Genomic DNA, 25942 nt, shown 5'->3' with positions numbered 1-25942 from the left:
ACCCATGGGAACTGCTGAGGATGAAGTGGGCCGGACGGACCACAGCTGTTAATCATGTTTTCCTTGTATGTTGTCCAATACACAAGGCTTCACATTTTCCATATGCAAATAGGAGCCACTCCTGCTCCTTAAGTCAGAGTTGTTTTGAGAAAGGGGAAAATTATTATAGAGAAGAAATGAGTATGTGGTGTCCACAGAAGTTGTTACATTTTAACTTTAATATATAACCACAGTTACCTTAAGGGATGAATATCAACCTCTTTTACACTATAAAAACAGTATCTGATAATTTGAGTTATCTTCTGCACAGCAAACTGAGACAAAACGCTGGCCTCTGCAGATGCTGGCATCTACACACAAATCAAAGAAAACTCCTATTTTAAATTAACTATTGACATTATATTATGATAGAGTTTGTGAAATCAGTTACAGGACACGTTTTACTCTGAAGAGGTTCACTCAAGTAAAAGGAACAGGTAATTTCCAAAAAGCTCTTACAAAACTAAACAGAGATGATCTCAGACGCAGAGAGGAGACAGGGAAACACAATTGCCAAGCGCTAAAAGCTTACAAAACCCCAGCAGCCCTCTGTCAAATGACCGACCTGAAGTAGAGTGCAGCAGTGAGTGATGTTCGGCAAGCCTGATGCTACATAACCACGAGGAATTAAAACTGTTTCCAAATCAGAATATTCTTGTCCATCCTTGGAATGAAATATTGCCACCATCCTCTTAATCATTCCTCGCTCAAAACAAAGAGTTGTAATTCTCTACTGTTATAAGAATGAACATTCACAAAGTCAAACCCCCATGATTCTCTCACCACTCTTCAATCATGTTTTTAATTTTCCTCATAAATAAGAAAACCAGTTAAAAACAAGAACAAAAAAAAAATATATTACAGGATGTAGCACTGATTAAAACTATTTTTTTTTCAAGGGATCTGTAAAATAAAGTTTGAAGAGAAAATACAGTCAACTCTATAGAACATCAGAAATACGGCTGTGGATCTGTCCCAAAAAATTAAGTTACCAATTTTCTATAATCAGAGTTTCAGTCAAAAATATATGACTTCAGCCAAAAACGTTGTCATAGCAGGATGAACTCTGTACAACTTCAATGCATAAAGTGATGACTACCAATTCTCAATGGTAGCCCAAACTACTGCCTTGTAAAAACATTAACAATCCGAAATACAGCTACCTAGAAGTGCCAGAAGATGTTCTGAATAAAAATATATGAAACAGTATAACTGCTAAGGTTTGAAGACTGACAGTTTAAGAGTTCAGTCAGAAAGGCACTGGATTTGTATAGAGTGAAAAACATATTTATATAAAATATGTCTATATAAATATATAGATATACAGATATTTTCCCAGCTAAGCAGCAGAAGTGTGAAAGGCCTGCATTTTGTTTCACAGTGTCTTCCACTCCTGAGAATACTGTATAAGTGGTATTAAGATGATTACTTGAGAAATGGTTGAAGCAAGCCATCATTTGACAGAATATAAACTCAGAAATTAAATTACAGCCAACGCTGCTGAAGCAGGTAACATTTTAACTAAGTTTCTGAAACAGCCAAGTAGTACAACTAGTTTGACAGATACCTGCCACATCAGTAAAATAGTGTTTTAAAGCATTGTAACTCATTGTTATAAAGAAACTTTCTGACTCTTGATCAATGTATATATTAACAACTTGTTAAAATATTCACTGATAATTTATTAAGCCTTAATACATTACAGCTGGATATAGCTGTGACCTTAAATAACATGACATGCTAGAGAACAGAGAGGCATTTAAAAGACCATGGACTTTTTAGTCATTGGGACAATGACCTTAGGATAAGGTGTTTAAGTGACCAAGGATCACTTAAAGAATTAAGACTACTGAATACTATAACAAAAGCCAGTGCATTTCTCCAGCCAAGGCTGTGTGATGGATCATTATGTCTACATTATACTGCTCCTGCAGTGTTACAGCTGGAAATGATCTAGTGATCATTCAGAGAAAGAGTCAGCCAATCAAAACTCAAGGTATTATTTTTTACCTATCCTAAGTACAATAGATTTGACAGGAGCTGCAGAAATGTTCTCCCAACATTAACTGTCAGGTAGCAGCTGCTCGATACCCAGTCCTTCTTCATTGCAGATAATGATACAGCTCTCCAGTCAACCCATTAATGAAGTTCACCTCCATTTCAGGTGAGAATCCCTGACTCAAAATCCCTTCCAGATCTCACCATGCCCCTTTGTCTCCTCTGGAAGGGCCACTGCTCTGTCTCGTGTTTCAGTCAGTCCAGACCCAGATCAAGACTCCTGTCAGAGGATCTTGCAGAACTGTTTCAGACACATTTGGTCTGTGGTTTCTCCATATTTCTGGACCTGTAACTTCCAGTAAACTTCTCCAGATATTAAACTATTAGCTTTTGTCTTCTAGTATCAAACTGACACATCAAACTGACTGCCCTGACATAGCTTTACTTCTGGTGATGCAGGAGCTCATTTATGTTTAGTTGTGGTTTTGTATGATGCTTGAGCATCTCCTGAAGAGGACCTATACAAAGCCATTCTGCCCACATCCTTAGCTATTTTTTGGAATGCTTCAAGGACTGTTTCTTTACTCTATGTTCCAGCTACTTCTAGTGCTTCTGCAGTTTAAGGAAAATTTCTTCTTACTCACTCTGCATCAAGATTATCTCTTCCAGCTGATACCTTATTCTCACAAATAGTGTGAGAATATACTTTTTTCTCACAAATGTCTCATGGCTTGTCCTGTCACTCCATCCCAAGTTTCCCACCATGATTATCAGCAAATATTTGCACTGGCATATGTACTTGTCAGCTGGTCAAGTTATCACAGAGAAGTCTGAGCTTCCTTTTAGATAAGAGCTTTTAACCCACCAAGCTTTGCTTTCATTCACCTTTCTCACAAACCATTTCATCCCAAGTTTCCACAACCAGCTACAGGTTCCTGAGCTTCCAGTGGGACGGTGCTACTCAGATTTCATTCTCCTCAGATCTATTTCTGAGCCTCACCAGCCAGGGTCACAGGGTAGGGCCAGCTGAGCTTGTCTCTCCTCTTTAACCCCTTCTTTACCATGGCAGCTTTGGCAAAGAATGCTATGGACATAAAAGTATTGAGAGGCATGTAAGAGGCAGCTGAATTTAAACACCAAATGCAGGAAAACAACTACTGACCATGTAAGGATTGACTTACTTCAGACCATATTGTACTTTTCACATGGACTACTGTTTTTTCTTAAAAAGCAATAATGTTTAAATCACAGGGATTTCTAGTATAGTAAGATGCTATTCCATAGGCAACAGATAAATTTAACAGCGCTAATGATTTTGTCTACAGGTCCCTTGCTAATACCATCCCAGGGGAAAAATTAAAATCCTGAAACAAACATAAGATTCTCAACCATGAAAACAAACAGTACCTGCAGTCAGTAGCTACATCTGTCTAAGCCATCAAAGAAAGTCTTTGTTTCGGAGATGACCAATCTATCTGGGTGTACTTCTGTATAAATAAAACCATCACAAGGAGGACAGCCACTCCAGCACAGGCATCACCTATGTTGGGAGACTGAGGAAAGTGGGGACACTCCAGTGGCTTCCCAGGAGTCCTGCCCCATTGGTGCAGAGGAGCCTTAGGCAGTGCAGAGAGCTTATTCCCAAGGCAGTCCAGTGATCCCCATCTCATTACACCATGCGTCATCGTTTCCTCCCAAAAGCAGAGGTTCTAGCACGGCCATGCTGCTGATCAAATATGGAGTTGCTCCAGTTATTGCATATATAACCATTGCATATATGTATCTCTCTAGCATTTGAAAAGCTTCACAATGAGACTCTTGAAAGCTTTTCCTTACTAAAAGGATTCAGCACATGATTGCTTTCTTCTTATATCTGATATCTGGGGCTAGAATGCAGTATAGATTCAGATTTTCAGCATTTGCACCTAAAATTTTGTTTCTCCAAACTTTGTTTGAAAATGCTTTCAAAATCAAATCTGAACCAGTAAGATCAGAAACAGAGAAATAGATTTAGATGTGGTCACTTGCACAGACACCACAAAAGGAGAAGCTGAAAAGAAGGAGACCAAGAACAAAACTTTAATGTAGTTCATGATTCAAGGAGGTGGTATTAGATGAGCAAATGCACCAGTACTATGCCAAATCCATTAGCAACTCCAAATCAGACAGACAGTCCCCATGGATTCGTGTCACAAAACCTACATTTACAGGAAGACTATTCCCCCTTTGCAGGAAAAGCTTACCAAGAATAAAAACCCTTGTAAAGAAAACCAGTAGAGAGAATAAATTACCATAAATTCTTTGTATTTCAGCTGCAAAAATAATAACATGGGTAAGAGCTTCACACTCCCCGCACGAGAACATTCCTGAATATCCTGATTGAAAACAAGGATGCAGAAGTTTTAATCCAACCACATTCTCTCTTTCAGTCACAGAATCCACGTTTGCTGTTCTTTCTGTTTAAGACAAAGCTGATCTTGAAACAGTCGGTCTGATTTTATTTATCTTAACATCTAATAAAAAAACCCCTTGACAGTGCATACATGTCTCCCCACCCCACCCACCCCCTCTTTTCAGGAAAATAAGAGATCTTGAGACTCTCTTATACATGACTGAATTTTCCAGATACAGAATTTAGATATCCACCTCATAAAATATGTAGCAGATATGTTTTCCAGAACATTCTCTTGAAGAAAGAGCACTAGCTATCACTTTCCAAGTCTTTAAAATACTTACAGAGTGAACACAACTTTGTTCATCTTCTGCTACCTGCTGTAAAGTTACCTTCTAAACTGCTGCTGTGTTTTACCTATTTTATATTTATCACCCAAATCAGAAGAACAGTGGTTATTTCTTTACTCTCATAACTTCAAATCTCCAAGAAGAATCAGGAATTTGAGACTGACTGTTTGAGTGTTGTACTACACTCTTCCTTATATTACAGTATTTTTTTAAACTATGGATTAATCTAGGTATTAAAAATTCATCCATGCAAAGAGATCAAATTAAAATCTTTTTGCATACAGATATGCAACAATACCAATGTGATTGGTTGCAGAGAACACGACTGTTCTGGATTTTAGATTTATCTCACTTTTAAGGAAATTTAAATTTAGAATTATTCCTTTCTACATTGTGCAAATCTTTTATTGTAATTATTCGGGATCTGAACTATTGCATTAGCTATAATCTCTGGTTTCAGTACTATGATAGCCTTTGTATGTATGTGTGCATATACTTGTATATAGAGACACATGTATAGTTACATAAACACATATATCCTCCATTTTTTATTATTTTCAGATGCTTTAGTATTTTCCACAACAGTGAAAATTAAATGCTGAATTTAAGTTTGCTTTTCTTGATCTCATTCACAGACCCCTTGAAAGTAGCACATGGGCTGCGAATAGTCCGTGGCCCATACACTGAATAACCTTATTTCCATCTAAACCTTGGCTAAACTATTTTAACTCAAAATACTTCAACTCAGTTAAACCATTCAGATCTCTAAATCTAGAATTAGTTTCCTAAGTTACTGCAGCTCAGCAAAGCTGACCTTTTTCACCTCATTCAGCTTATGCAAAGAATTTTCCTGATGTCACTACCAATTACATCATTAAGTTTTGGCGGAATTATATACAGGTTTTTCCACCCAATTTTGTAAATTATTGATGGTAATTTTGCAAGTGTCACTTGGTGTGATGTCCTCAGCTTTGTAGTCAACATTTACCAATCCTAAAGTTTGTTTCTGAACAATAATTATCTACTCTATTCTTTTTCTATTCACCATAATTTTTGACATCTTCAAATATTTTTCTGTCTCCATCTGTTAAGGCATAAGCTCCAGATATCATGGCATTTGATGTCTCAGAGACAAGTGGTGTAGATATAGAACACATTAGATAGAAAGATATTTTGTTCCTGGATAAGCAACACAATGATTTTAGTTCAAATTATTTTTTCTTCTTTCTTTACAACCTACCACAATGAACCTCAAGTGTTAACAGAGTACAAGCAGTAAAATTAAATCATATTCTGATTCTCAAACTTGGACACATAGTGGATTCTCGATCAACAAAATAACTGAAAATATAATTATTGATCAGCTTGAGAAAATAAGTAGAAAACCATATCAATAAAGAAAATCTGAAAATTCTTTCAGCTACTCATAAATCACTCAAATGCCTGAAAACACAATGTCTCAAACAGGTTACCAAGCTTCATCTCTTTTGGTATGCATACACAAAAATGTCACTGTGGGACAGACTGGGAAAATTAAGAGGAACCACCGTAAATATAAGCCAGCTTTGCTCTTTCCACTATCACCCCTCTGCTATTTCCTTTTTATGATAACACGGATACTAGCATTTGCTGCGAAAAGATCAGAGGAAATGTCACTCACTTTGTTCCTCTATGACTAATTATGATTAAATAGATGGGGGGCAAGCTCATTACAGTAACTTTTTGGCTCGAGTAATTCCTGAGCAATACTTGAAGCAGAGAAACTTTTAACACAGTGAATGAGCATGAAAGTAGGTGCATGGCTGTGCTGAGTGCTACCTTCAGTGGGAATACACTGGAAATGTTAACTTTGGCCCTAATTTCTTCTTAGGCAGCTATCCATCAGCTTTCATCAGTATTAAGACCATACAAGTTTAAAATTGCAACAAGTAAAAATTCACATGCAAAGAGACCATATTCTTTGATTTGTAATGGGTAATTAGATACTGGGCTCCAAACTTCCACCAAACATAAAATCACCAAAAGCAAAAAAGCTCAAGTGCTAATATATTATTCCTCTTCACATGCCTGGCCTTTTGGGTTTTTTTAGGTCTTTCTTCTTGACGTAACCAACCATAAAATTCTATATTTTAAAAGTAAGTATAGCAAAAAGAAGATGCTGTCAAAGCAAATTCAAAGTTACCTGTACACACTTGGTGTCCCACAGATGCACTTAAGTCACCTTTTTTTTTGCTACCGATGGCATCATTTGAACCTCTGGCAAACTGAACTAGTGCCTCAGTATGTTGACCTGGGATTCTCAGACTGTGATGCATGTACAGACACAACATGCAAACCATTTCAAAAGGGTATGTAGCCCGTGTGGCTAATGACCATCCAAGAAGGCCCAACCTCCCCTACTGTCCAATGGTAGAAATCAGGAAAAAGTTTGGAAGTCAGATGCCTAAGTCGCTGGGAAACCATGAAAAGCAAATATCCTGGATTCACTATTGCCTCTGTGAACTCCTCTACCCAGCTACTTAATTGCAAAAGTAGAGGCACTTCTTTTGACAGCAGAAAAAAAACCCAAGACCAAACCACACAGTAGTGTGAAACAACACAGCAGGTCTGAAATATGCACTGAAAGTCAAAGTGACTTGGCTAGAACTGTTAACTACCATTTGACTTACAACTAAATTGAGATCTGTGAATCTTGAAGACAGCTGTGAAGCTCAGTACTGAGCACACCACATCCCAGCTCAACCACGCCAAGCTCTCAGTCTGGGTAAATTGTGAGGATGTGAATCCCATGAAAAATAAGGGCAGAGTTTATAGTGTGATCAGAAAAATTACATTTCTGTAGGGACTGAGTGAAAATTGGATAAAGATTTTCTGTTACGTTGGAGAAAGGAGATCTCCACACCATGCTACTGCCACAGATGGAACAAAAGAGAAGTCAGTCTTACTCCCTGGGGCTAAAGTTACTATCTCAATGCAGCTGTCAGCCAACACTGAGCAGCTGCTGTTCAGTATTATATAGCATATGCACATAAGAAGTGGTTCTCGGGCTCACATTTGCAGAAACTCCTGCTGCTAGTGGTTTGGTGGCCTTGCCTGAACCGTCCTGACATGGTCCATAACAGCAGTGTAGAAGAGGGAACTGTATTATTCTATGAAGGGAGCTCAAGTGCTTCCTAAGGAGTAACCTACCTTCCACTTTCTCCTGCCAGAGTTTGGAAGGGCTCCTGCTGCCTTGGAAGCTCCATAACATTGAGTAAAAGTGGCCATCAGGCACGTGTATCACTCACTGTGTTACACAGCTACAGAGTGAAAACTGAGAGAAGATGCAACCAGACAAACCTTCTGGACTGCAAAACTTCCCAAGGAACTCACTCATCAACACTGCACTTCTCTGCATTTTTTTTAAGGCAGCAAAACAAAACCTAACACAGAATCCCTTTTTTCTCTGTTCCTTCTCATTCTTTGAGAAAACAGCTATTAATTAGAAAGTTTATGTTTGTTTCTTTTTGAAGCCTGCAATTTCTTTTTACTTTCAAGGATTTTTTTTTTGTCCAGTAAAAAAACCCCTCCTCATACTACATGTTTGCTCAGGTTGTCATGCTTTCTCTCTATTACTAACTGCTTTTAGCTCAATGGAACAAGAACTGTGATAATTTATGCTTAGGTTCAGCAAAACAGAGTTCTGACCCACAGGTAGTACAACAATATTAAAATATCTTAGGTCTACAGAAATTTATAAGCATGTCACTAAAGGAAAAAAACATTCACCCTGTCACTGGAAAATGTAAAAATACTCAAAAGGTGCCCTCCTTTTGACTGCTGGGGAAAAGGCAATGATATATCAACTTAAGCCTCATAACATGGTAGGAAATTTCATCTTTGTTATTCATGACTTGCTTACGATATAGCTGAGAACAACGTGCCCACAATATCTTTGCAAACATGCACTGGTCTCTTACAGGTCACAACACATGCTGGATGCCCAAAAAAAGAAATCTAAATGCCAGAAACAATTTCTTCTGCCAGACAGGGCTGTCAAACTCTAGTTCATTAAAAGCATAAATGTTTCCTTGAGAGTATTGTGGATTTAAACTGTATTTTATTGGTGACATTTACCAATGCACTATAGTAATTCAGTTGCTTGAATAGCTGGTATTTCTTTGCTGAACATCTTTCTCTATTCACCACTGAGAAGCTAAGGCACAGTAACTGTATTAGATGAGACGTTATTTCCAGTAACACTTTTGTCCCCACAGAATTACACCTAGAGTTTGCCTCTTCATAATCAGTCCAATCTGGAGTAATTTTTCTGCCCCAATACACTTACAAGGAAGCCTCCTTTTCTACTAAAAACCTAAATCCCAACAGCATTAATAAAAACTGCAGATGAGCGGTTCAAGGCTGCAACAGAGGTTGCAGCGGAGACTTACATAATACTTCCCCTTTCTCTGTAAGAACAACTTTCTGGTCTGAAGCTTTCTTTTAACCTTCAGCCCCAGGGCTGAAGACAGAGTCTTAAAAAGTTCCTAAATATTAGAGGAGTGATGCTCTAAAAGCAAACACCCAGAAGAAGACTATAGACAAAAAGGACAAACATCTTTAAAGCGTGATGGAATAACACAGATCCTGTGGTAACACTGTAGTAACTCAATTTGATGATGCAGAAGGTCCCATTCATTTATATTCCTAATAAATTTAGAAGATTTTAATACAAAACTTTTAATTATTTCCAAAGTTAACAATCAGATTTTCCTTTGAGGAAAAACCCAAAAATATTATGAAAAAGTTTCTTTTTGCTTGTAACTCGCATGAATTCAGCCCTTCAGGATAGTCTTCATGCAGGGTAGTCCTCCCTGTGTGTCCCCCGAGCAGCCCTCTCCCCAGGCCAGCAAAACTCCTGTGGGGAATGCAGGTAGGGCAGCAGAAATGAGGTTACCTTTTGTCACAGAATCACAGAATCATCTAGGTTGGAAAAGACCTTGAAGATCATCCAGTCCAACCATTAACCTCACACTGACAGTTCCCAACTACACCATATCCCTCAGCGCTATGTCGACCCTACTCTTGAACACCTCCAGGGATGGGGACTCCATCACCTCCCTGGGCAGCCCATTCCAACGCCTAACAACCCGTTCTGTAAAGAAATGCTTCCTAATATCCAGTCTAAACCTTCCCTGGTGCAATTTGAGGCCGTTACCTCTTGTCCTATCACTTATTACTTGGTTAAAGAGACTCATCCCCAACTCCCTGCAACCTCCTTTCAGGTAGTTGTAGAGGTGGATTTACTTCCAGCTGTTTGGAGAGGTGCTGTAATCTATGCTGGCAGAGAGACTCGCCTGCTGAGGGGCTGTGCCCAAGCAGGACTTTCCAGCAGCAGAAACATGTCAGCACCGCCAGAGTGGCGGAGAATGAAATGCAGGCAGGGCACTACTCCTGGGAGTCATGCTGGAAGACAGATTAAGCTGCAAAAATGCAGAAATCTGCCTAAAAATGCAGGTATGCTCTTATCCCTATTGCACAGAGTATCTCAGATTTAGCAGACCCCCAAAATAAGTATTTATAAAGCCCATGAGGAAGTGAGTCCATCCTTCCCTATTGCACTGGGTACACAAGGAACCAGAGCCCATTTCCACCTGAAGCCTCACCTTACAATACATTCCCAAAACGTCTAGGTAAGTACTACTAAAGTAACTGTAGACTTTATCTTTATATGGGATATAACGTTTTCATAAAATGACCAGTTTTTAACCTTAACTGTTTAAACCTCAGCAGCTTGGGCCCCAGTTTCTCCTTACATCACATGAGCCTTTCCAGCAGCAGAATTTGTGCCCTCAGCATAAGTCGCACCTGCTTCACCTCCAACTTCTCTCACATCCCCCTCATTTCTCTTCTTTTCCCCATTGTCCTCATTCCTGTTGGCTCAGCAGAGGTGCTGGCAGTGCTGCATCTCACACTCCTGCTGCTCAGTTCTCCTTCGCTTGCCACTGGAGCACCCACAGCCCCCCAGAGCACTTGGGGCCACTAGCAGACTGCAAAGCAAAGGCATACCATCTCTCTTCTCCTATCCCATGCCACCCTTCTCCTCTCCACGTTTCCTCAGGCTTCACCTCCATTCACGTAGTTCTGTGGAATTCAGATACTTCATTCAAAGTAATAAAAACTCCCGTGGGCACCAGATAAGCAAAAGCAGAGAGCTAATTTGGTTGCAAAGAAACGTCCAGTGCTCTCATCAGAATGCAGGGATGGGTGTCTGGTTTTGCTCACTGGCAAAATTTGCAGTGTCTAACCCACTGTACCTAATACATGTTCCCACCCAGTGCTCTGCTCCACCCTGCCTCACACTTTATGTACCACTCTCGGATGCTCATCCAGATTGGGTTCCTGACAGAAATGAGATGCTGAAGTATTTTTGAGTCTCTGCCCTCTGATGGCTACTAGAACTATCTGAAACAGCAATGACACTGAAGATAAATTCATGAACCATTTGCAACACACTTCTATCCTGCAGCAATGCTGATACTTGGAAAGATGTTTGTGCAGCACCCCATCCATGAACCAGCCTGGGGTTTCATTATATACAGCTCAAATGTCTTGCCTGCATTCATATTAAAAATGGCACCACTTACCAATAAACTATTTTTTTAATAACTACTATTCATCTTTAGTATTTAGAGAGCCTACAAACTGCTACATAATGATATTTTTTTCATTTTGCTCAGAATACTTTTGAGAGAAGTACTTCTATCCCCATCACGCAGCTAGAGACAAGGCATAAAGTCCAAGACACCTGCTGAACTCCTGTGCAAGAAGCTCATCAGGAACTAGCTGGGCAGGTTATAGAAGTTCTTTTCTATAACCTGCCCAGCTCCTGAAAATCCAAACGTGCTGGGAAAAACACTCTCTACATATTACATGTGTACCAGATATCAGAGCTGCCATATCAGGTATCAGCTACTAATATCAGATAGATATCCGATAGCTAATGGCCGCTTACCATCTCTTTATATGACTTTTTGTGGCTTTCTCTTCACACCTTACAGGTGCCTGCATGCAATTATATCAGATTATCTAAAACAGAGAGAATTTTGCTGCAGAACTCCAGCCATACACACATTCTCAGACCATGAGGGCTGCACCTATGCTCCTACTTTAAGTAGTATGTGCTTGATTCGGGAAGTATTTTTATGTCTTTCTTTTCTGTCAAAGTTTCACACAGATTGGTTAGTATGCTGCTATACTTTAGATCATCCTGAATAATTAATAAAGAGTTTGACAGTTCTTGAATATATTAGCAGTGAAGCAATATTGCTTGAACTTGTGAACTGTGACCAGCTTGCTGCAGAAGAGAAAAATCTTTTCTCCTCCCTTCATTACTTCTTTCAACAATACGTTGAAAGAATTCTTCTGAACAGAAAGGCAATATTGCAAACTACTAATACTCATTAAATATAATAAATGTGCCTCTTTTGTTCTACACATACACAGCACTGGAAAGCCTAAACAGTACATAAGGAATATCTTAACAAAAATTAATCTTTCTCCCTCTTCTTCAGCAATCGTAACGAAGGCACTTACCATTCCAAAGTAATCCTAAAACAATCCTGGCTAAAGGCACTCAAGTGCAAATAAAAAAGACAGGACAGGTGAAAAATCTAGAAGGGTAAAAGTCATGCAGTCTTCTCTGCTCTCTCATAGTCTTTGCCAACTTCAGTAACTGTTCCTAACCAGGGATGCAGAAACAGGCATAAGGAGGTCAGGCTTGTACCCCAGACTGCCACGGGCCAGCTGGGTGACATCGGGCAGGTCACAGCCACTCTTTGCCTTCATTTTCTTATGCAACAAACAGTCTCTCAATAAAACAGATTTTGCTTTTCTTTAAAAAAAAAAAAAAATTAAAAAAAAAAAAATCCAAGTTCCAAGGAATGCAAGGTTGGTTTTTTTAACATTATATCTACTTCACTACAAACACTAACAGCAATGACAGAACTTCCCTTGCTGACAGACTTTTCTACACCTCTTCCCTGTGGACTCTATCCTATCTTCTCATGAAGTACATGCTAATGACTGTTGTTGAGGAAGGGCTGTAATGCTGGAGGTGGCCCTGAAGTTCCACATGCTAGCAGAGAAGAAGGTTTCCAGATTTTGCTTCGACTCTTTATATTCTTTCACTGCAGTTTGTTTACTAAGTCAGAAGAAACACGGAAGTTGCTTTTAGAAGTATAATGGAAAAAAATTTGAGATGTGGACAAAGTGGATAAACATACGTTGAGTACAAAAGACCTCAAAGCATATTTCCAAAACTCCAACAGAATGCACAAAGCCAGCAAATCCATGCTGACTGCCTATTTATAGAGCTTGTCAGCACACTTAGGAGTCTTCTGAATATTCAGAATGAAATTTAGAAAGACAGGGAACTAACTGATGTTCAAAAGTCCTAACAGATATTTTTACTTGTGATTTTTACTTCATTCAAGCAAGCTGTTGACTCAGTTCTATTACTGTAAACTCGTATTTTTATAAACAACGATAAAAAGAAACCATGTAGTTAGAATTACTATTAAAATAATGTACAGGCTGGTAACTTGTTGTCACAACCAGAGTTGATTCTCTGGAACACTGGAAAGATTGTAATGAGGTACTATAAAGCCTCGTCAAGTCGCTAACACCATTTTAATTTCATGCTTTTAAAAAAAATTTCTGTGTTTATTCCTGTTGTGGTTGCTTGTGCACAAAGCAAAGTATAACCTACATCCAGCTATATTCAGAATTCATCCTTTGATGCATCAGACCCCTAACCAATTTTTAGATAACCGATCATCTTGCGAACTGGAGTGCACCATTCTGCCTTTTAGGATTGCTTTATTTCCCTGTATTGGAAACATATTGGGAGCATAAAAATCTATGTCTGCAGAAAGGATCTGTATGCGCAGTAGGTGATAAATTATCCTGAGGATACACTATAAAGCTTTGATGGGTGAAGGCAGACCACTCAGCTCCTTATCTTGTGTAACAGTAGTTGACATCTTTATCAGAGTGCTCTTATTCTGTTTCCATTATAATAATATCCAGAATAACTTCACTGATCTGGGTATGTTAAAAAATGCATTCCTGCCTCTAAGAGAGACACATTTCTGTAAGCAACTTCATGAAGTAGACACAGCTTCCTAAAAGACCTGTTCTTGGGGCTAATAATGGAAAAAAAGAACATGTCCATACATAAATTAACCACAGGAAAGGCTCTGTAATGCACTGCTTGAAAGGCAATTTTTAAACCATAAAGTGGTTAATTTAGCTGTAAACCTGACCAGCTTACACATTTCAGCAACTTTTCACTACTGTACTACACTGTTACACTTAACATAATCATTGTAAATTGTGCAATTTAGATTTAGCATGTATATTCAATGTAAGTAATTACCACAGACTCTTTGGTATGCACAGCATACTGCTCAGTGCCCAAGGTCTTACAGAAATAAATTTTGGGGAAAAAAACCTAGTACATCTCCACTGCACAAAAAGCCATTCTACAATACCAGCAGCTGTACGAAGAGCAGATTTGTGGTTGCGCTATCAACTTCAAATGTGGCATTTCCTTATATTCGACTGGTCTGAATATAAGTTACCATCCTCTCTGAGCCAAGTAGTTCTCATAGGGAGATCTATAAAAATGGCTAATACTTCAGTTTCTTAAAATAGCTTTTGGCTTACCTTGCTCTTTTGGGATAGGAAAGAGATTAAAAATTAAAAGAATATATAAAAATTAAAAACCCCTCTCCTCAGTGCAAATTTTAGTAGCTAATATGGTAGAGAAGATACCTTTTCTCTTTTCAGAACTGCTTAACCACTTTCAACACTGCTTAAAATATATATATATGCACATCTCCCTCTCTCTTTCTCCAAATACATATAGATAATCACAGCTAAAAAGAGACCGAGGCAGCAATATTTCCCCTCAAAGGTAAAAGCATGAAAGATTTATGCATGAAAGAAATCAAGTAACTACAGCACAAACTCCCATCCACTGTAAACATTTTAACTGCTATTAAAAAAATTTGTAACAGCATAGAAATACCACACTGGTGTAGAAAACAGGGATTTTTTTTTGGTTCTTAACTAGGTAAGACTAGATCTAAATTCAAATCATGTCTCAGCATGTATGAGACCAACAGTCTCACACAGCATCCTTCTTGCAAATTGCATCATCAAATAAAATAATACTTTTCTTCCATGGTTGCTTATTAATGGATACAAATACAGAGCTTCACCTAAGCTTGGTAACATGCAATTTCATTCCTGAAAATGTACTGACCTCCAAAATAAAGACTCACAAAACTGAAGTGTAACACAAATTAAGAGAAATAACCTCATAGTATTTTAAATTTCCTGCATGAATAATTATCATGCACTTCTTGTTTGCCTCATATTTTGCCCTAAGAGGGGGTAGTTGATACAGTGGAAATACAGAGGAAGACTTGGCATACAGCAGCCTCAGCAGATGCAGTGGCTCTTGTACCCAGAGAGGCAGTACAGCACAGAAGGAGTGCACAGGCTAGGGGCAGCGGTGAGGGAGGACCAGGGGGCAGGGAGGTTGGAATAAATGATCTTTGAAGGTCCCTTCCGACCCAAACCATTCTGAGATGCTACAGTTGTGCTTGTATCTTACGATTGGCATTAAGTTTGACGGTAGAGGACACAGGAGGAGAGCAATGTTCCCATCTGGAGATGACCCTGGTGTTGCAGACAAGAGAGGTATGGGTTGTCATGCTGCAGGGTCTGACCCACAGCTATGGGAAGGGAAAGCTGCAGTGGGTCACTGACCAGGTTTTGAGGAGCTTGCCCACAACTATATGGTATTTTTGCCTTGAAATTCAGTCAGAACACTTGAAGGTTCTCCTGCCAGAGATTTTTAAATGACAAACTAAGCAAGACTAGCAATCCAAAGAGAGAAAGCTCTGCTTTTTGCTTTGAAAGGTTAAGATGAAGCACAAGAAGAGGGGAGTGTAATTGTTGTAAAACACAGTATTGCCTGAACATCTCCCTGTTGGGAAGAATTGCTGTTGGAGAGTCTCCAGTTGCCCAGATGAGGCATTTCCATTTACATCCTTATCTGAAAGAGCAAGAAATGAAGTTACAAGCTTACTTTGTCAAGACAGGCATGAAAAATGATATACACAAATGAAGAAAAGCAGATATTTCCACTTTTTGATGTATAATTAACTGCATGCATATCATTAAACACAAGATGCTAACCAAGTCTGCAGCATACCTATTTCTTTTCACCCTGGCAAGGCCTGAAAGATAGTAAAGAAATGATTCTGGGGAACTGCACAAAGGTACAGAATTAGCACATAAGAAAAAGACCCTAGCAGAGACAGGCTGCGGGAAAGTACTAAACCAAGGGAAATTGCTTTTGGAGCAAAGGAATTCAGTAAAAGTGCCAAACCCCACCACTAGCAAGCTAGAAGAGAAGGGGATCTCCCAGCTGATGCAGCAGCAGGAAATTGCCAGCTGGTGGCAAGAGTCCTCTCCACACTAACAATGTGAAGGTCCACTCCTGTCCTCAGCTAGCCTGACTGTGTTGAGCAGTCCATAACTGGTGTCTGATATGGAAATGCCAAGGCTATAGAATGCAGAAGAGTTCACTAAAAGAACAAAGGTTTTACTCAAAATGGTGAAAATTCAGGAGCTTGTCAATTAGGACAGCAACTCCTGTCTGGCACACATAAGGCTTACAGGAGAATACATGAATGTACCTCTAGACTGCCTTTTTTTTTTTTTTTTTAAATCAACTGCTAATAGTAACACAAGCATAAAGTACACTTCTTTAATGCAAAAAATCAATAATATCATGCCAGTTCCTATTGGGAGGGAGTGGGAGGAGCAAGGAATCTCAAAGGAAGTTAAGATTATTTCAAAAGAGAAAAAAACCACTAGCCTGAGTTCTGTTGAATGATGTAAGAGTGAAAGAACTAAGATGTCTATGATGTATAAGAATATTGATTATTCCCAGAGAAACTGTATTTAAGTGAGGCAACCACTGTCATCAGTGGGAGACTAAATTAGTGCCCAAATCTGTCTTATAAAGACATCAGCAGACAAAAGGGTTCCTCTGCTCAAACCAGGAAAAGATAAAACACTGACTTCCAACCTGATAAATGCATAATAGAGCTACCAAAATAGAAACATTTTACTCATATGAGAAAAACAGGCATTACCCAGCACAGATTTGAATGAGAAGCAAATCTACAGAGAGGGGGGATGATTAGTAAATATTTGAGTTTCATATGTTTTGAACAATGTGGCCCCATACAGAACAGGAAAATGCATTATATAAATTTGATTGCAATATTCTTCTCTTTTCCCATTACTGACCTCATTGTATTAGTATCTTTCATGCTTCTGGAAAATAAAATACTAATTGATTTTGAGCTATACTGACTAATAATCAAAGACTTCTGATTTTTTCAAGCGAAGCTGATACAAATAGTTTCATTCACATACGTATGTGTTGCCAGCTGCACAGCAATGGCCATTAAATGTTTCACAGCACCCAAGCTAAAAAACAGAACCTTCTTATTTGCACACATATAATGCTACTATAATGTTGGAAGTTTCCACCAAAAAAAACTGAGCTACAATCCCAGACCAAACCTTTTTACACAGAGAAAGAAAAATTATCAAACATAACAGTTTTTTTAAAATTATTTTTAGAATCTAAGATATGTTCATCTCTGAAGAGGGAAAGTGTCTTATCCAGACATATTTTCACATAGCTGCTTTAATAATCACAGAGGACTTGGAGTAAGATGCAAGTAGTGTTTTAAAGTTCTGAGCGATAAAACCAAAGACTACAAAGATTTACAGTAACATAAAATGCACACTGCTCTAACAGGCAAATTAACTTCACAAGTGTGACATGCGAGTGCAGCCCTGAAAAAACACATGCTGCTATTTGTACTTCATCACATACAACAGTCTCTGGCATCTAAAGCGTAGATAGAAATAGCTTACAAAAGACATTAAACAACAGAAACTCATCTTGGATATCAGTCCTGAATATCATTGTCAGTTATTCTCAGTAAGGCAGAGCATGCACTGACCCAGGAGGGACTCCTCTGAGAGGTTAGCAGAAATAGAAAATAATTATACCCCACAATAACTTTAGCACTTCACTTAGGAAAAATCATCCTTTCAGCAATAAAAAAAAAAAAAAAAAAAGAAAAAAGAAAATAGAAAACAAGAACCTATCTTCCTAGCAGGAGCACAGCATGGGACATGTAAGGATTTTAACTGAAAGAGCCCCTACACCTTTCTGGATTCAGAGTTCTTTGTTGCCTGACAGTAAATTGGAAGGACGGTCATATTTAAAAGTAAAAACATCAGACTGTGTCTCTGGAAGGCTGCAGCTGAGCCCCTGAATGAATAAGAAGGAAAGCACATTACCTTTAGCAAGTCTCCTCAGGATTTGACAGCGGCATTTAAAAGAGACAGCTATCATTCTCGCTGCCTGCCTCCCCTGGCAAAGCGCGCTCAGGGCTCTGCTCGGGTGAATGCAGCAGAAGCCTGTGAATTCCTCCTCCCGCACATACCAGGCGAAAGGTAGCCCCAGTGGGGAGTGACAAAGCTTAATTCCTCTTGGCTGATGCAAAGATCAGCTCCGTGTCATCCGGCAAAGCTGTGTCATTCACTACTATCACCACCACCACCTGCATGGGGAGATGAAGGGCTTAAAAAGCAGTATTTCTTTAAAAACTAGAAAGCATCCAACTGCACACACAGACGCAGATATTAGAGGGAGCCGTTCCCCAGTCTCTCGCATTCCCTGACTGTGCAGGGACTAATGGTTGCTGTGCCAGGCAAAGGGCCCTGTGCTTCGGCAGACGTGGCAGTTTTTCTCCTCTTTCCTCACATCTTTCCTTTCCCTTGGGATAAATAGGACAAAACCACCAGGAATCCTACTTCTGCAGGAGAAGGAGCCTATTTCAAACGGAAAATATTATAATCAAAGCCTATTAAAGATTTAATCTTACAGATAGGTAGGGAAGAAGAAAAGAAAAAGCCTGATTTTATCACCAGGAAAGCTTTTTGACAATTTTAGACAAATGTCTTACAGCCGTTGAAGCACAGACCACAGGGGGAGGGAGAGAGTCGGAGGGAAGTGATGGATTATTGTGTGTGGGCAGGACCGCTAAGCATCTGATCACACCAAAATAAATAAAATGATGCTCAATAGAAAACACACAGTGAATCAGGTCGTCTCCCCTCCCTAGAGAAGAGAGCAGCTTTTAGTGCACCTGAGTTTATTTCACCAAACATTGCACTGTTTGTAAGATTTTGTAAGATTTCTTCAGCCCACCAGGAGTTTTATGTCCTCTTATGCCTATTCAGACAGCAAATTAACCTGCTTTTACAATTTATTCAGAAAATGATGAAGTGGAGCACACACTTAAGCAAGAGCTCCATCCTACCTTTAAGAAGCCAAAAAATTACTAAAAGACAAAACTTCACACCCATTCTGAAAACCAACCAAGCAAACCAAAACAAGCCATATAAAGTCTGCCAAGTCAGATTTATGCACCAAACCCAAGTGCTGCATCAGATACTCTCCTTTAGATAATTATTTCTTTGTCAAGACTTCTGCTTCACTTAGGCAATATATTTAAAACTGTCTTCATAAACTCTGTTCCATTCACTTGCTTTGATTACAAATTTGCTCAGTTTATCTTCTGCCATCTTTTATCCATCACTATATTTAATGTTATGGTCCAGTGTTAGGGCATACATCTTTTACCATCAGCTACAGAAAGCTGGGAGGAGGTAGAAGCAGCTTTCACACTTGGAGCTGTTTCTCTCTCCCTGCCTGCTCCACGCTGCATCAGCAGTTCTGTGATTCCCGTATACCAACTCACTATTATAGTGATTGTTTTTCCTAATTTTGTTTTATTGGTACAGCAACAGCTGTATTGCCAAGGTGACACATTCCATCAGCACAACTGCAATTGCCCAGACAAGCCCTGTGAAAATTGATTTTATTTCGTTGTCATTAAAACCAGATAGGGGTAATCAAGTCATCTGTTTGCCAACCTTGTTATCACTTCTTGTAGCGGCTGTTGTACCAAACAGCTGTAAAATCCAACCAGCAGAAAAGCAGACGCACCTGAAGCTGTGAGCGGATCACTCCAGCCCTGTAACTGCAGACCTCCAGCCAGGGATGGACAGGGTGTGCAAGGAGGGGTGAAACCAGGGAAAGAAGGTGGAGGTTTAAGCCAGTGTAGTTCAGCGGTCCAGAAGGAAAATGGAAAATCTTGGGACTCTCCTGGAGGGGAAAGGGGAGAGGAGTTGTGATTCTCAACCCCCCATAAAGATGAAACCAAGAGAAAAGTGGCTCTTTGTCTGCCAATACTGCCAATAAGCTTTTTGAGAAGAAAATTTGCCACCAATGTTTCTTGCTACCTCCTGCTCAGGTTACAGGACTTCACACCAATAATACCAATCAATACCACCCTGTATCCGATTTCCTTTCTCTCTGTTCCACAGACCATGACAAGGCTATGGCCTCAGCACACAGACCCTGCTCACAGCTCTTTCATGTCTGAGATACTGAAACTGCCCTGAACTTGCTGCTCATTTCTGCAGACCTACATTGAGAACCCTTATTACTGTCTTTTCATCTGTCAGATGCCTGTCCTTGATGCTGTAAATCTTGTTGTGCCCAGACCCATTTACGCACCTCCCCTTCCTCAAGGGTAACCAGAAGATACTGCAAGATGATAATTTAGCTGCCCTTAATATTTGTTCTTTGATTCTTCCCAGTTAATACAGAGAAGAAAGACTGAATAGAGTGTGGGGTCGGCACTGTCTACATCAGGCAGACAGGTCTCCACTCGCACCTCTTTGGAGACGGACCTTGCCATCACCTGCCAGCATCAGAGCCAGGTGAGCCTGTTCCTCCTGCCCTTCGAGAGGTGTTTTTGGTGAGCAGCTCTCAACTCAAGAGTCCACTTTTGTCTTCTCTCTTTCAGAGTGCAATTTTGACATCCTTGAGGACTTCTGCTGTGCAGAGAATGGCAAGAGGTTGTATCTACACCATGAGAAAGAACTGCTTACTACTTGCCTTTGTGACCTGACTCTACAACTTAACCTGCTTCAGCGCCCTTGGTAGAGGCAGCAACAAAGAGCATTTACGGAACTAGGAGGCTGCAAAAAACAAACTTTGGGAGAAAAATCAAGCCTTTGTGTAAAGACATGCTAAGCCCCAATGGGATTATGTAAAAATGTATAAAACTGTACTAGTAATACAGAAATTGTGATATATATATGCAAAACCAGCTGCAGACCTGGTCAGATAAAGCTTTACTAACATACAAAAGGTGTAGTTCTTGATCCAAAAAAATCATTGTATTGTTTACTACTTCTAGATTACTGGTCCATGCGCTAATAGCTTCTGAAGCACAGCAACAAGTCATTTCCAACCAAGTCAATAGGATTACTTTTTGCTTATGTTTCTCCAGACAGGTTTTCTGCCCTTGCCAAAGGTGGTTATGTGCAGATTTGAATTCCTCCAAAAGACTTTGTAAGACAAAGATTTTGTACTTCAAGTACAGAACTGAATGTAATGATATATTGTATTCACTGCAGGTTTTTTTCTGGGTTTTGGTAGTTCAAGAAAAGCAATCCAGTTACTGGAACAATTTCTAAAATACTCACTCACGATGCTCATGGTTTTACCCCCTTCTTGCAGGACAGCAATCACCAGGATTGCCAGAACTGTTCTTGCCCAAAGTCCTGCTTCTGAAACGAATTTAAGTATACCTTCTTAACTGTTCAGAATGTTTTTTTTTTTTTTACCAAATTAAGAATTTTGTGATTATTAAATGTCTCAACTTTCCAAAAGTCAGCCATCATTTTCTGAGGTGTCAGTCATTCAGCTCTGCAGATAGATCAACTGGTTGTTCAGAAGAAAAAATGGGGCAGGAGGTAAAAAAAAAGGGGGTGGGTGGGAGGAATGTTAGTAATGTAATATTAGGAGATCAAAAACCTTCAGGCATACTGAAAACTTATTTATACTCTATATAACACAGGTTGAAGTCTTTACTAATTACATTACTTCCTTATTAATTAACAGAGCTACAAATTTTATTACTATTTTCTCTGGGTACATCTGTAAAAATCTCTTTTTTCATTTTGATCCTTTTGGACAGCAGCATGATTTTCTATCACTTTTATTGCTGCACTCATTCCTTTCTTCAGGAGTTATTTATATACTCCAGGATATATATAACACACAAATATTTTTTCAACCGAATTTGTATTCATAAATACTCAATAGAAGGTCACTAGATGAAAGAAGCTTGTATTTCTGTATGATAAGACAGGCAATATAATATACGTATCCTATTTAACACTATCTTCTGGTTAATCTTCTCAGATCACATTAGCTCAAAAAAATGAATCCAAAAAAAGTTAAGAACTATTACACTTCTCTACAGGATAAAAAAAATTATGTAATGAAATTTCTCTAAAATGAAGATTATAACCTTTATATAGTGTGACATTTAGATACAATCAGGAAATGTCTGTGAAAATACAGTATTCAATGAAGAATACAAATTCTGCAAAATATCAAATCATGTTTGGGGAAAACAATTAAGTTTGCCAAAAATACATTTTTTTTTTATCCAGAAAACATAACTCTCATATTCACACCCTTCCATTTCATAGGAATGTATACACCCAGAAGATACTTCATGGTCAAATTCCACTCACGCTGCATCAAATGTTTTCTTTCACATACTGACTGAGCAGCATCTTAAAACCAGTTACACCCCTTTTACTTCACAGGGGACTTGTCCACATGAGCTGCCATAATTGTTTCTGGATGTCACATGGTCCTGTTTTTCTTTACAGGTCAAGTTTCTGTGTCACCACTGTGAAGTGGTTGCACCACAGATTACTCACTTGGTCATAGCAAAGTACACCAAAGACCTAGACCTTTAAAGAAAGCCAACCCATGGGGTTCAATGAAGACAGCGGTTATCTCAAACTACAGCTTCAGTAAAACATTAAGGCAACCAGAAAGGCATACAGATATCAAATGTTTCATATGTTAGGAAGACACAATGATATCTAGTGAATCCACCCGCGTAAGAAAATTGAAAGGAAATATTATGAAGTCTGAACGCAGTAGGATTGTGTATAACTCAATATTTTGTTCCACCATTTTAAAAGATATTGTTGGCACCTACCACATTATTCAAAAAAAAAAAAGTCAGATTTTTAAGCAAAAAGAGAATTAATTTAGCTCTGAAAATAACAAATGACTGTATGGATGCTTATGTTCTGAAAACTGAAACTTTTCCACTATTGTATTTAATACATCCTCATATCAATCAAGAACTAGCAACAAAACCAAGAATTTCAATCTTAACAAAACAAAATTTGAACATTTTTCATCCCAAAGAGAAGAGCTGTATTCCCATGCAGCAGCACACTCCGTCAATCCAGCATTTTGTAGTGGATACTGCTCTGTTACAAAGATACCCCTTCACTACAGGGAGAGGGAATAAAAAAGGAAGCGCAATAAAACCACCCTGTTATTCCCCAGCACTCAGATTATCAACACAGACAATTTGTCATCTTTGCGTAATTTGGAGGGTCTTGTAAATTTATGTTTTTATTATATCAACTACAGCAGCTATTTTCTAGCTATATTAACCACCTTTGCAACACTGTCTGGCAATTTCACACGACATTGCAGCAGAAGGCTTTACAGGTCATTAAAAGTCATAAAAGGTGCTCTGGCTTCAGAGGATCATTGCTGGGGAACATTTCACGTTGAAGGTGCAGTATGTTGGAAAGCAAGGATATGCGTGTGCTGAAAGTGGTAACAGATGATGAGAATAAATCTGTTAAAGATCTGAGTTCATGCCAAAACATCATTGCTCTAGCACCATACAAATATGGTAGCTTCATTGCCTAGGAATAGATTAGTAAAAAATAATTCAGGGGCTTTCTGGATAGAAAAAAAATCCTAACTTACTGGCTCCAAGCAACGTTAGCCTTTTTGAATTGGCAGATATTAAACAACTGGTGGTAAATCAGTCAATGTTGCCACGTTCTGAGATGGCTTTTTGTGAAAGTGTTTTATAATACAGCAAAGAATCACATCTTAATTGATTTTTTTTTTTTAAAGTCTGATTTAACAATATATTTTATAAAATTTATAATGTAGCCTTAAAGGAAACCAAATACATATGCCTTTTCTATATGAAAATAACTCTCCAGTACACACTACTCTCAAGCATAACGTAAGGAACAGCATTCCTTACATTATCCTTTACAGCAATCCCACACCAGAGCTTCACAGAAATGCTTTATCTTACCAGTCCATATCAATTACTGGCAAAAATTAAAACTGTTCTTTTCAGTGAAACTGTGTTGATATAGAAAGGTTAAGAGATGTTTCTTACTGGAGAAACTGTCCTCAAAAGACCTTTGAGATGTAGCACAACTCTGGTTTTTCATTCCTAACCTCATTTCAGCTGCTGGCCAAACAGGCTGTTCAGCTTTTCCCAGGCTTTTCTAGCTCCAAATCTTTGTTTAAAAATAATTAGGGACTTAAGAGAATTATCAAATATATGGAGATGCTGCATGTACCGCAAAAATTAGAACCTTTTAGTAGCACAAGTATGTTACAGTCTCTCAAAGGTAATTTCAAGCAATTTCAAGCATAGCCACATAGTTGAGATTTAATTCAGAAAGAAGTCTCTTCACGAAACCAATAGCTTGTGAACCATTGCAGCTATCACTCCATTTTTCAGTATGTACATGTGTCTGTACCCTTTCTTTGGTTTGGTTTACAATGTCAGAAGACACTGCTTACCTTCTGGAGCATTACTAATAATTTGTCCTTTATCTTCTGAACTGGCAATTAGTAAAGAACCTATAATTTTTCAAAATGTAACCACAACCACAATCAAGGTAGTCTGTCTGCCCTTCCAGCAGAAGAAGCAGTGAAAGGACTAGGTACCACACATGGCACCGCACCTTCCAGGATGCTTGTAGATCTCATGGAGGGAAACAAGTAACAATCCTGTTCAATGAACACAATCAGCCCAGCATGGGCTCCTGCCAGCAACATGCATATAATTACAGGCTCTGGGATTTAACGTAATCTCAAAACTAAAGGATGACTCTGTAGCTTCCACATGCTGCACTACATGGTTAAAGACTCCTGTAATTACAATTTCTGTAAGGCTTTGTACTTTGTAGAGGCTTTTTCAATTAGTCAAAATTATGACCTTCCTATTGCTACATCAGTCTTTCACAAAACAAATCCAAGCATTTCAAAATTACCATTCTGGAAGCGGGGACAATCTCTTACACTTAGCAGAAAACAGCTGTTTTTACTCTCATTTAAAAACAAAGTAAGATTATGATTCCACTGAAACCACTTGAACAAAAGGGGAATAATTATACCTCTCTCTAGCTATACTGCTTTCTTTCCATATTTTTAGCAACCTATTTAGCAGCCGTGAAATTGGAATATCACACTAGAAAATAAAATGTGTATTTGGAGGGATGAGTCTAGAATATAATGCAAGGTCATTTAATCTACTACAAGACTTTTTTAGGAATTAGTAAATTTTTATGTGCAAGTCTTTGTATTCAAGATACCATCAAAAAGGATGGCAATGGAAGATTATAGCTGTAGAGATGCAGGACAAAGAAGGGATGGCACAAGCAGAGTTTCAACCAGGAGTACCTCCAAGCCTTTGCAAGATGAAGGGAAACACCGATTCACTGATACAGCTGTATTCCTAACTATGTGCTTCCTGGGCAAGCTGCATGAAGACATGGTAGCAGTTGCTTTTCCAAAACAGGAGTGGGTTTCTACACTGATTTAGGTCACACACTGGATGTTTGCCTGCAGTATGAGCAACAGCCAGCCAACTGGCACCAATCACTAAACCTTCCCAGGCCACATTGACTATTTCATCCCAGAAGCAGAACTGGTGTGCCTGAAAACCAAAGATAAATGGAAAATCCAGAAAAACTGATCAGATATAAAGGAACAGGGAAAAACAACCAACACGGGAAAGACAAAAAAATTTCAGTTTGAACTGGGTGCTGACTCTCCTGATTACAGCATGTTTGTTGGATA

The 25942-nt window shown here is 38.8% G+C and overlaps 1 protein-coding gene across 8 annotated transcripts in view; it reads right to left on the bottom strand.

Annotated features, from left to right (window-relative positions):
- Positions 1-25942, bottom strand: part of GRIP1 (glutamate receptor interacting protein 1) — a 342061-nt gene that overhangs the window by 150025 nt on the left and 166094 nt on the right. The window contains exon 1 of one of the 8 annotated variants that reach the window (XM_074827289.1): positions 18223-18658. The exons of the other annotated variants lie outside the window; for them this stretch is intronic. Within the exon in view, the coding sequence (XP_074683390.1) occupies positions 18223-18277 (55 nt within the window). The 5' untranslated portion in view covers positions 18278-18658. Of the gene's footprint in view, positions 1-18222; positions 18659-25942 lie in introns of those variants that run through there. 8 annotated transcript variants of the gene reach the window in all.

This window comes from Strix aluco, chromosome 5 (genome assembly GCF_031877795.1).
Source record: "Strix aluco isolate bStrAlu1 chromosome 5, bStrAlu1.hap1, whole genome shotgun sequence".
Classification (NCBI taxonomy): Eukaryota; Metazoa; Chordata; class Aves; order Strigiformes; family Strigidae; genus Strix; species Strix aluco.
The sequence above is the reverse complement of the archived record's forward strand: the minus strand, read 5'-3'. Positions and strand labels throughout refer to the sequence as shown.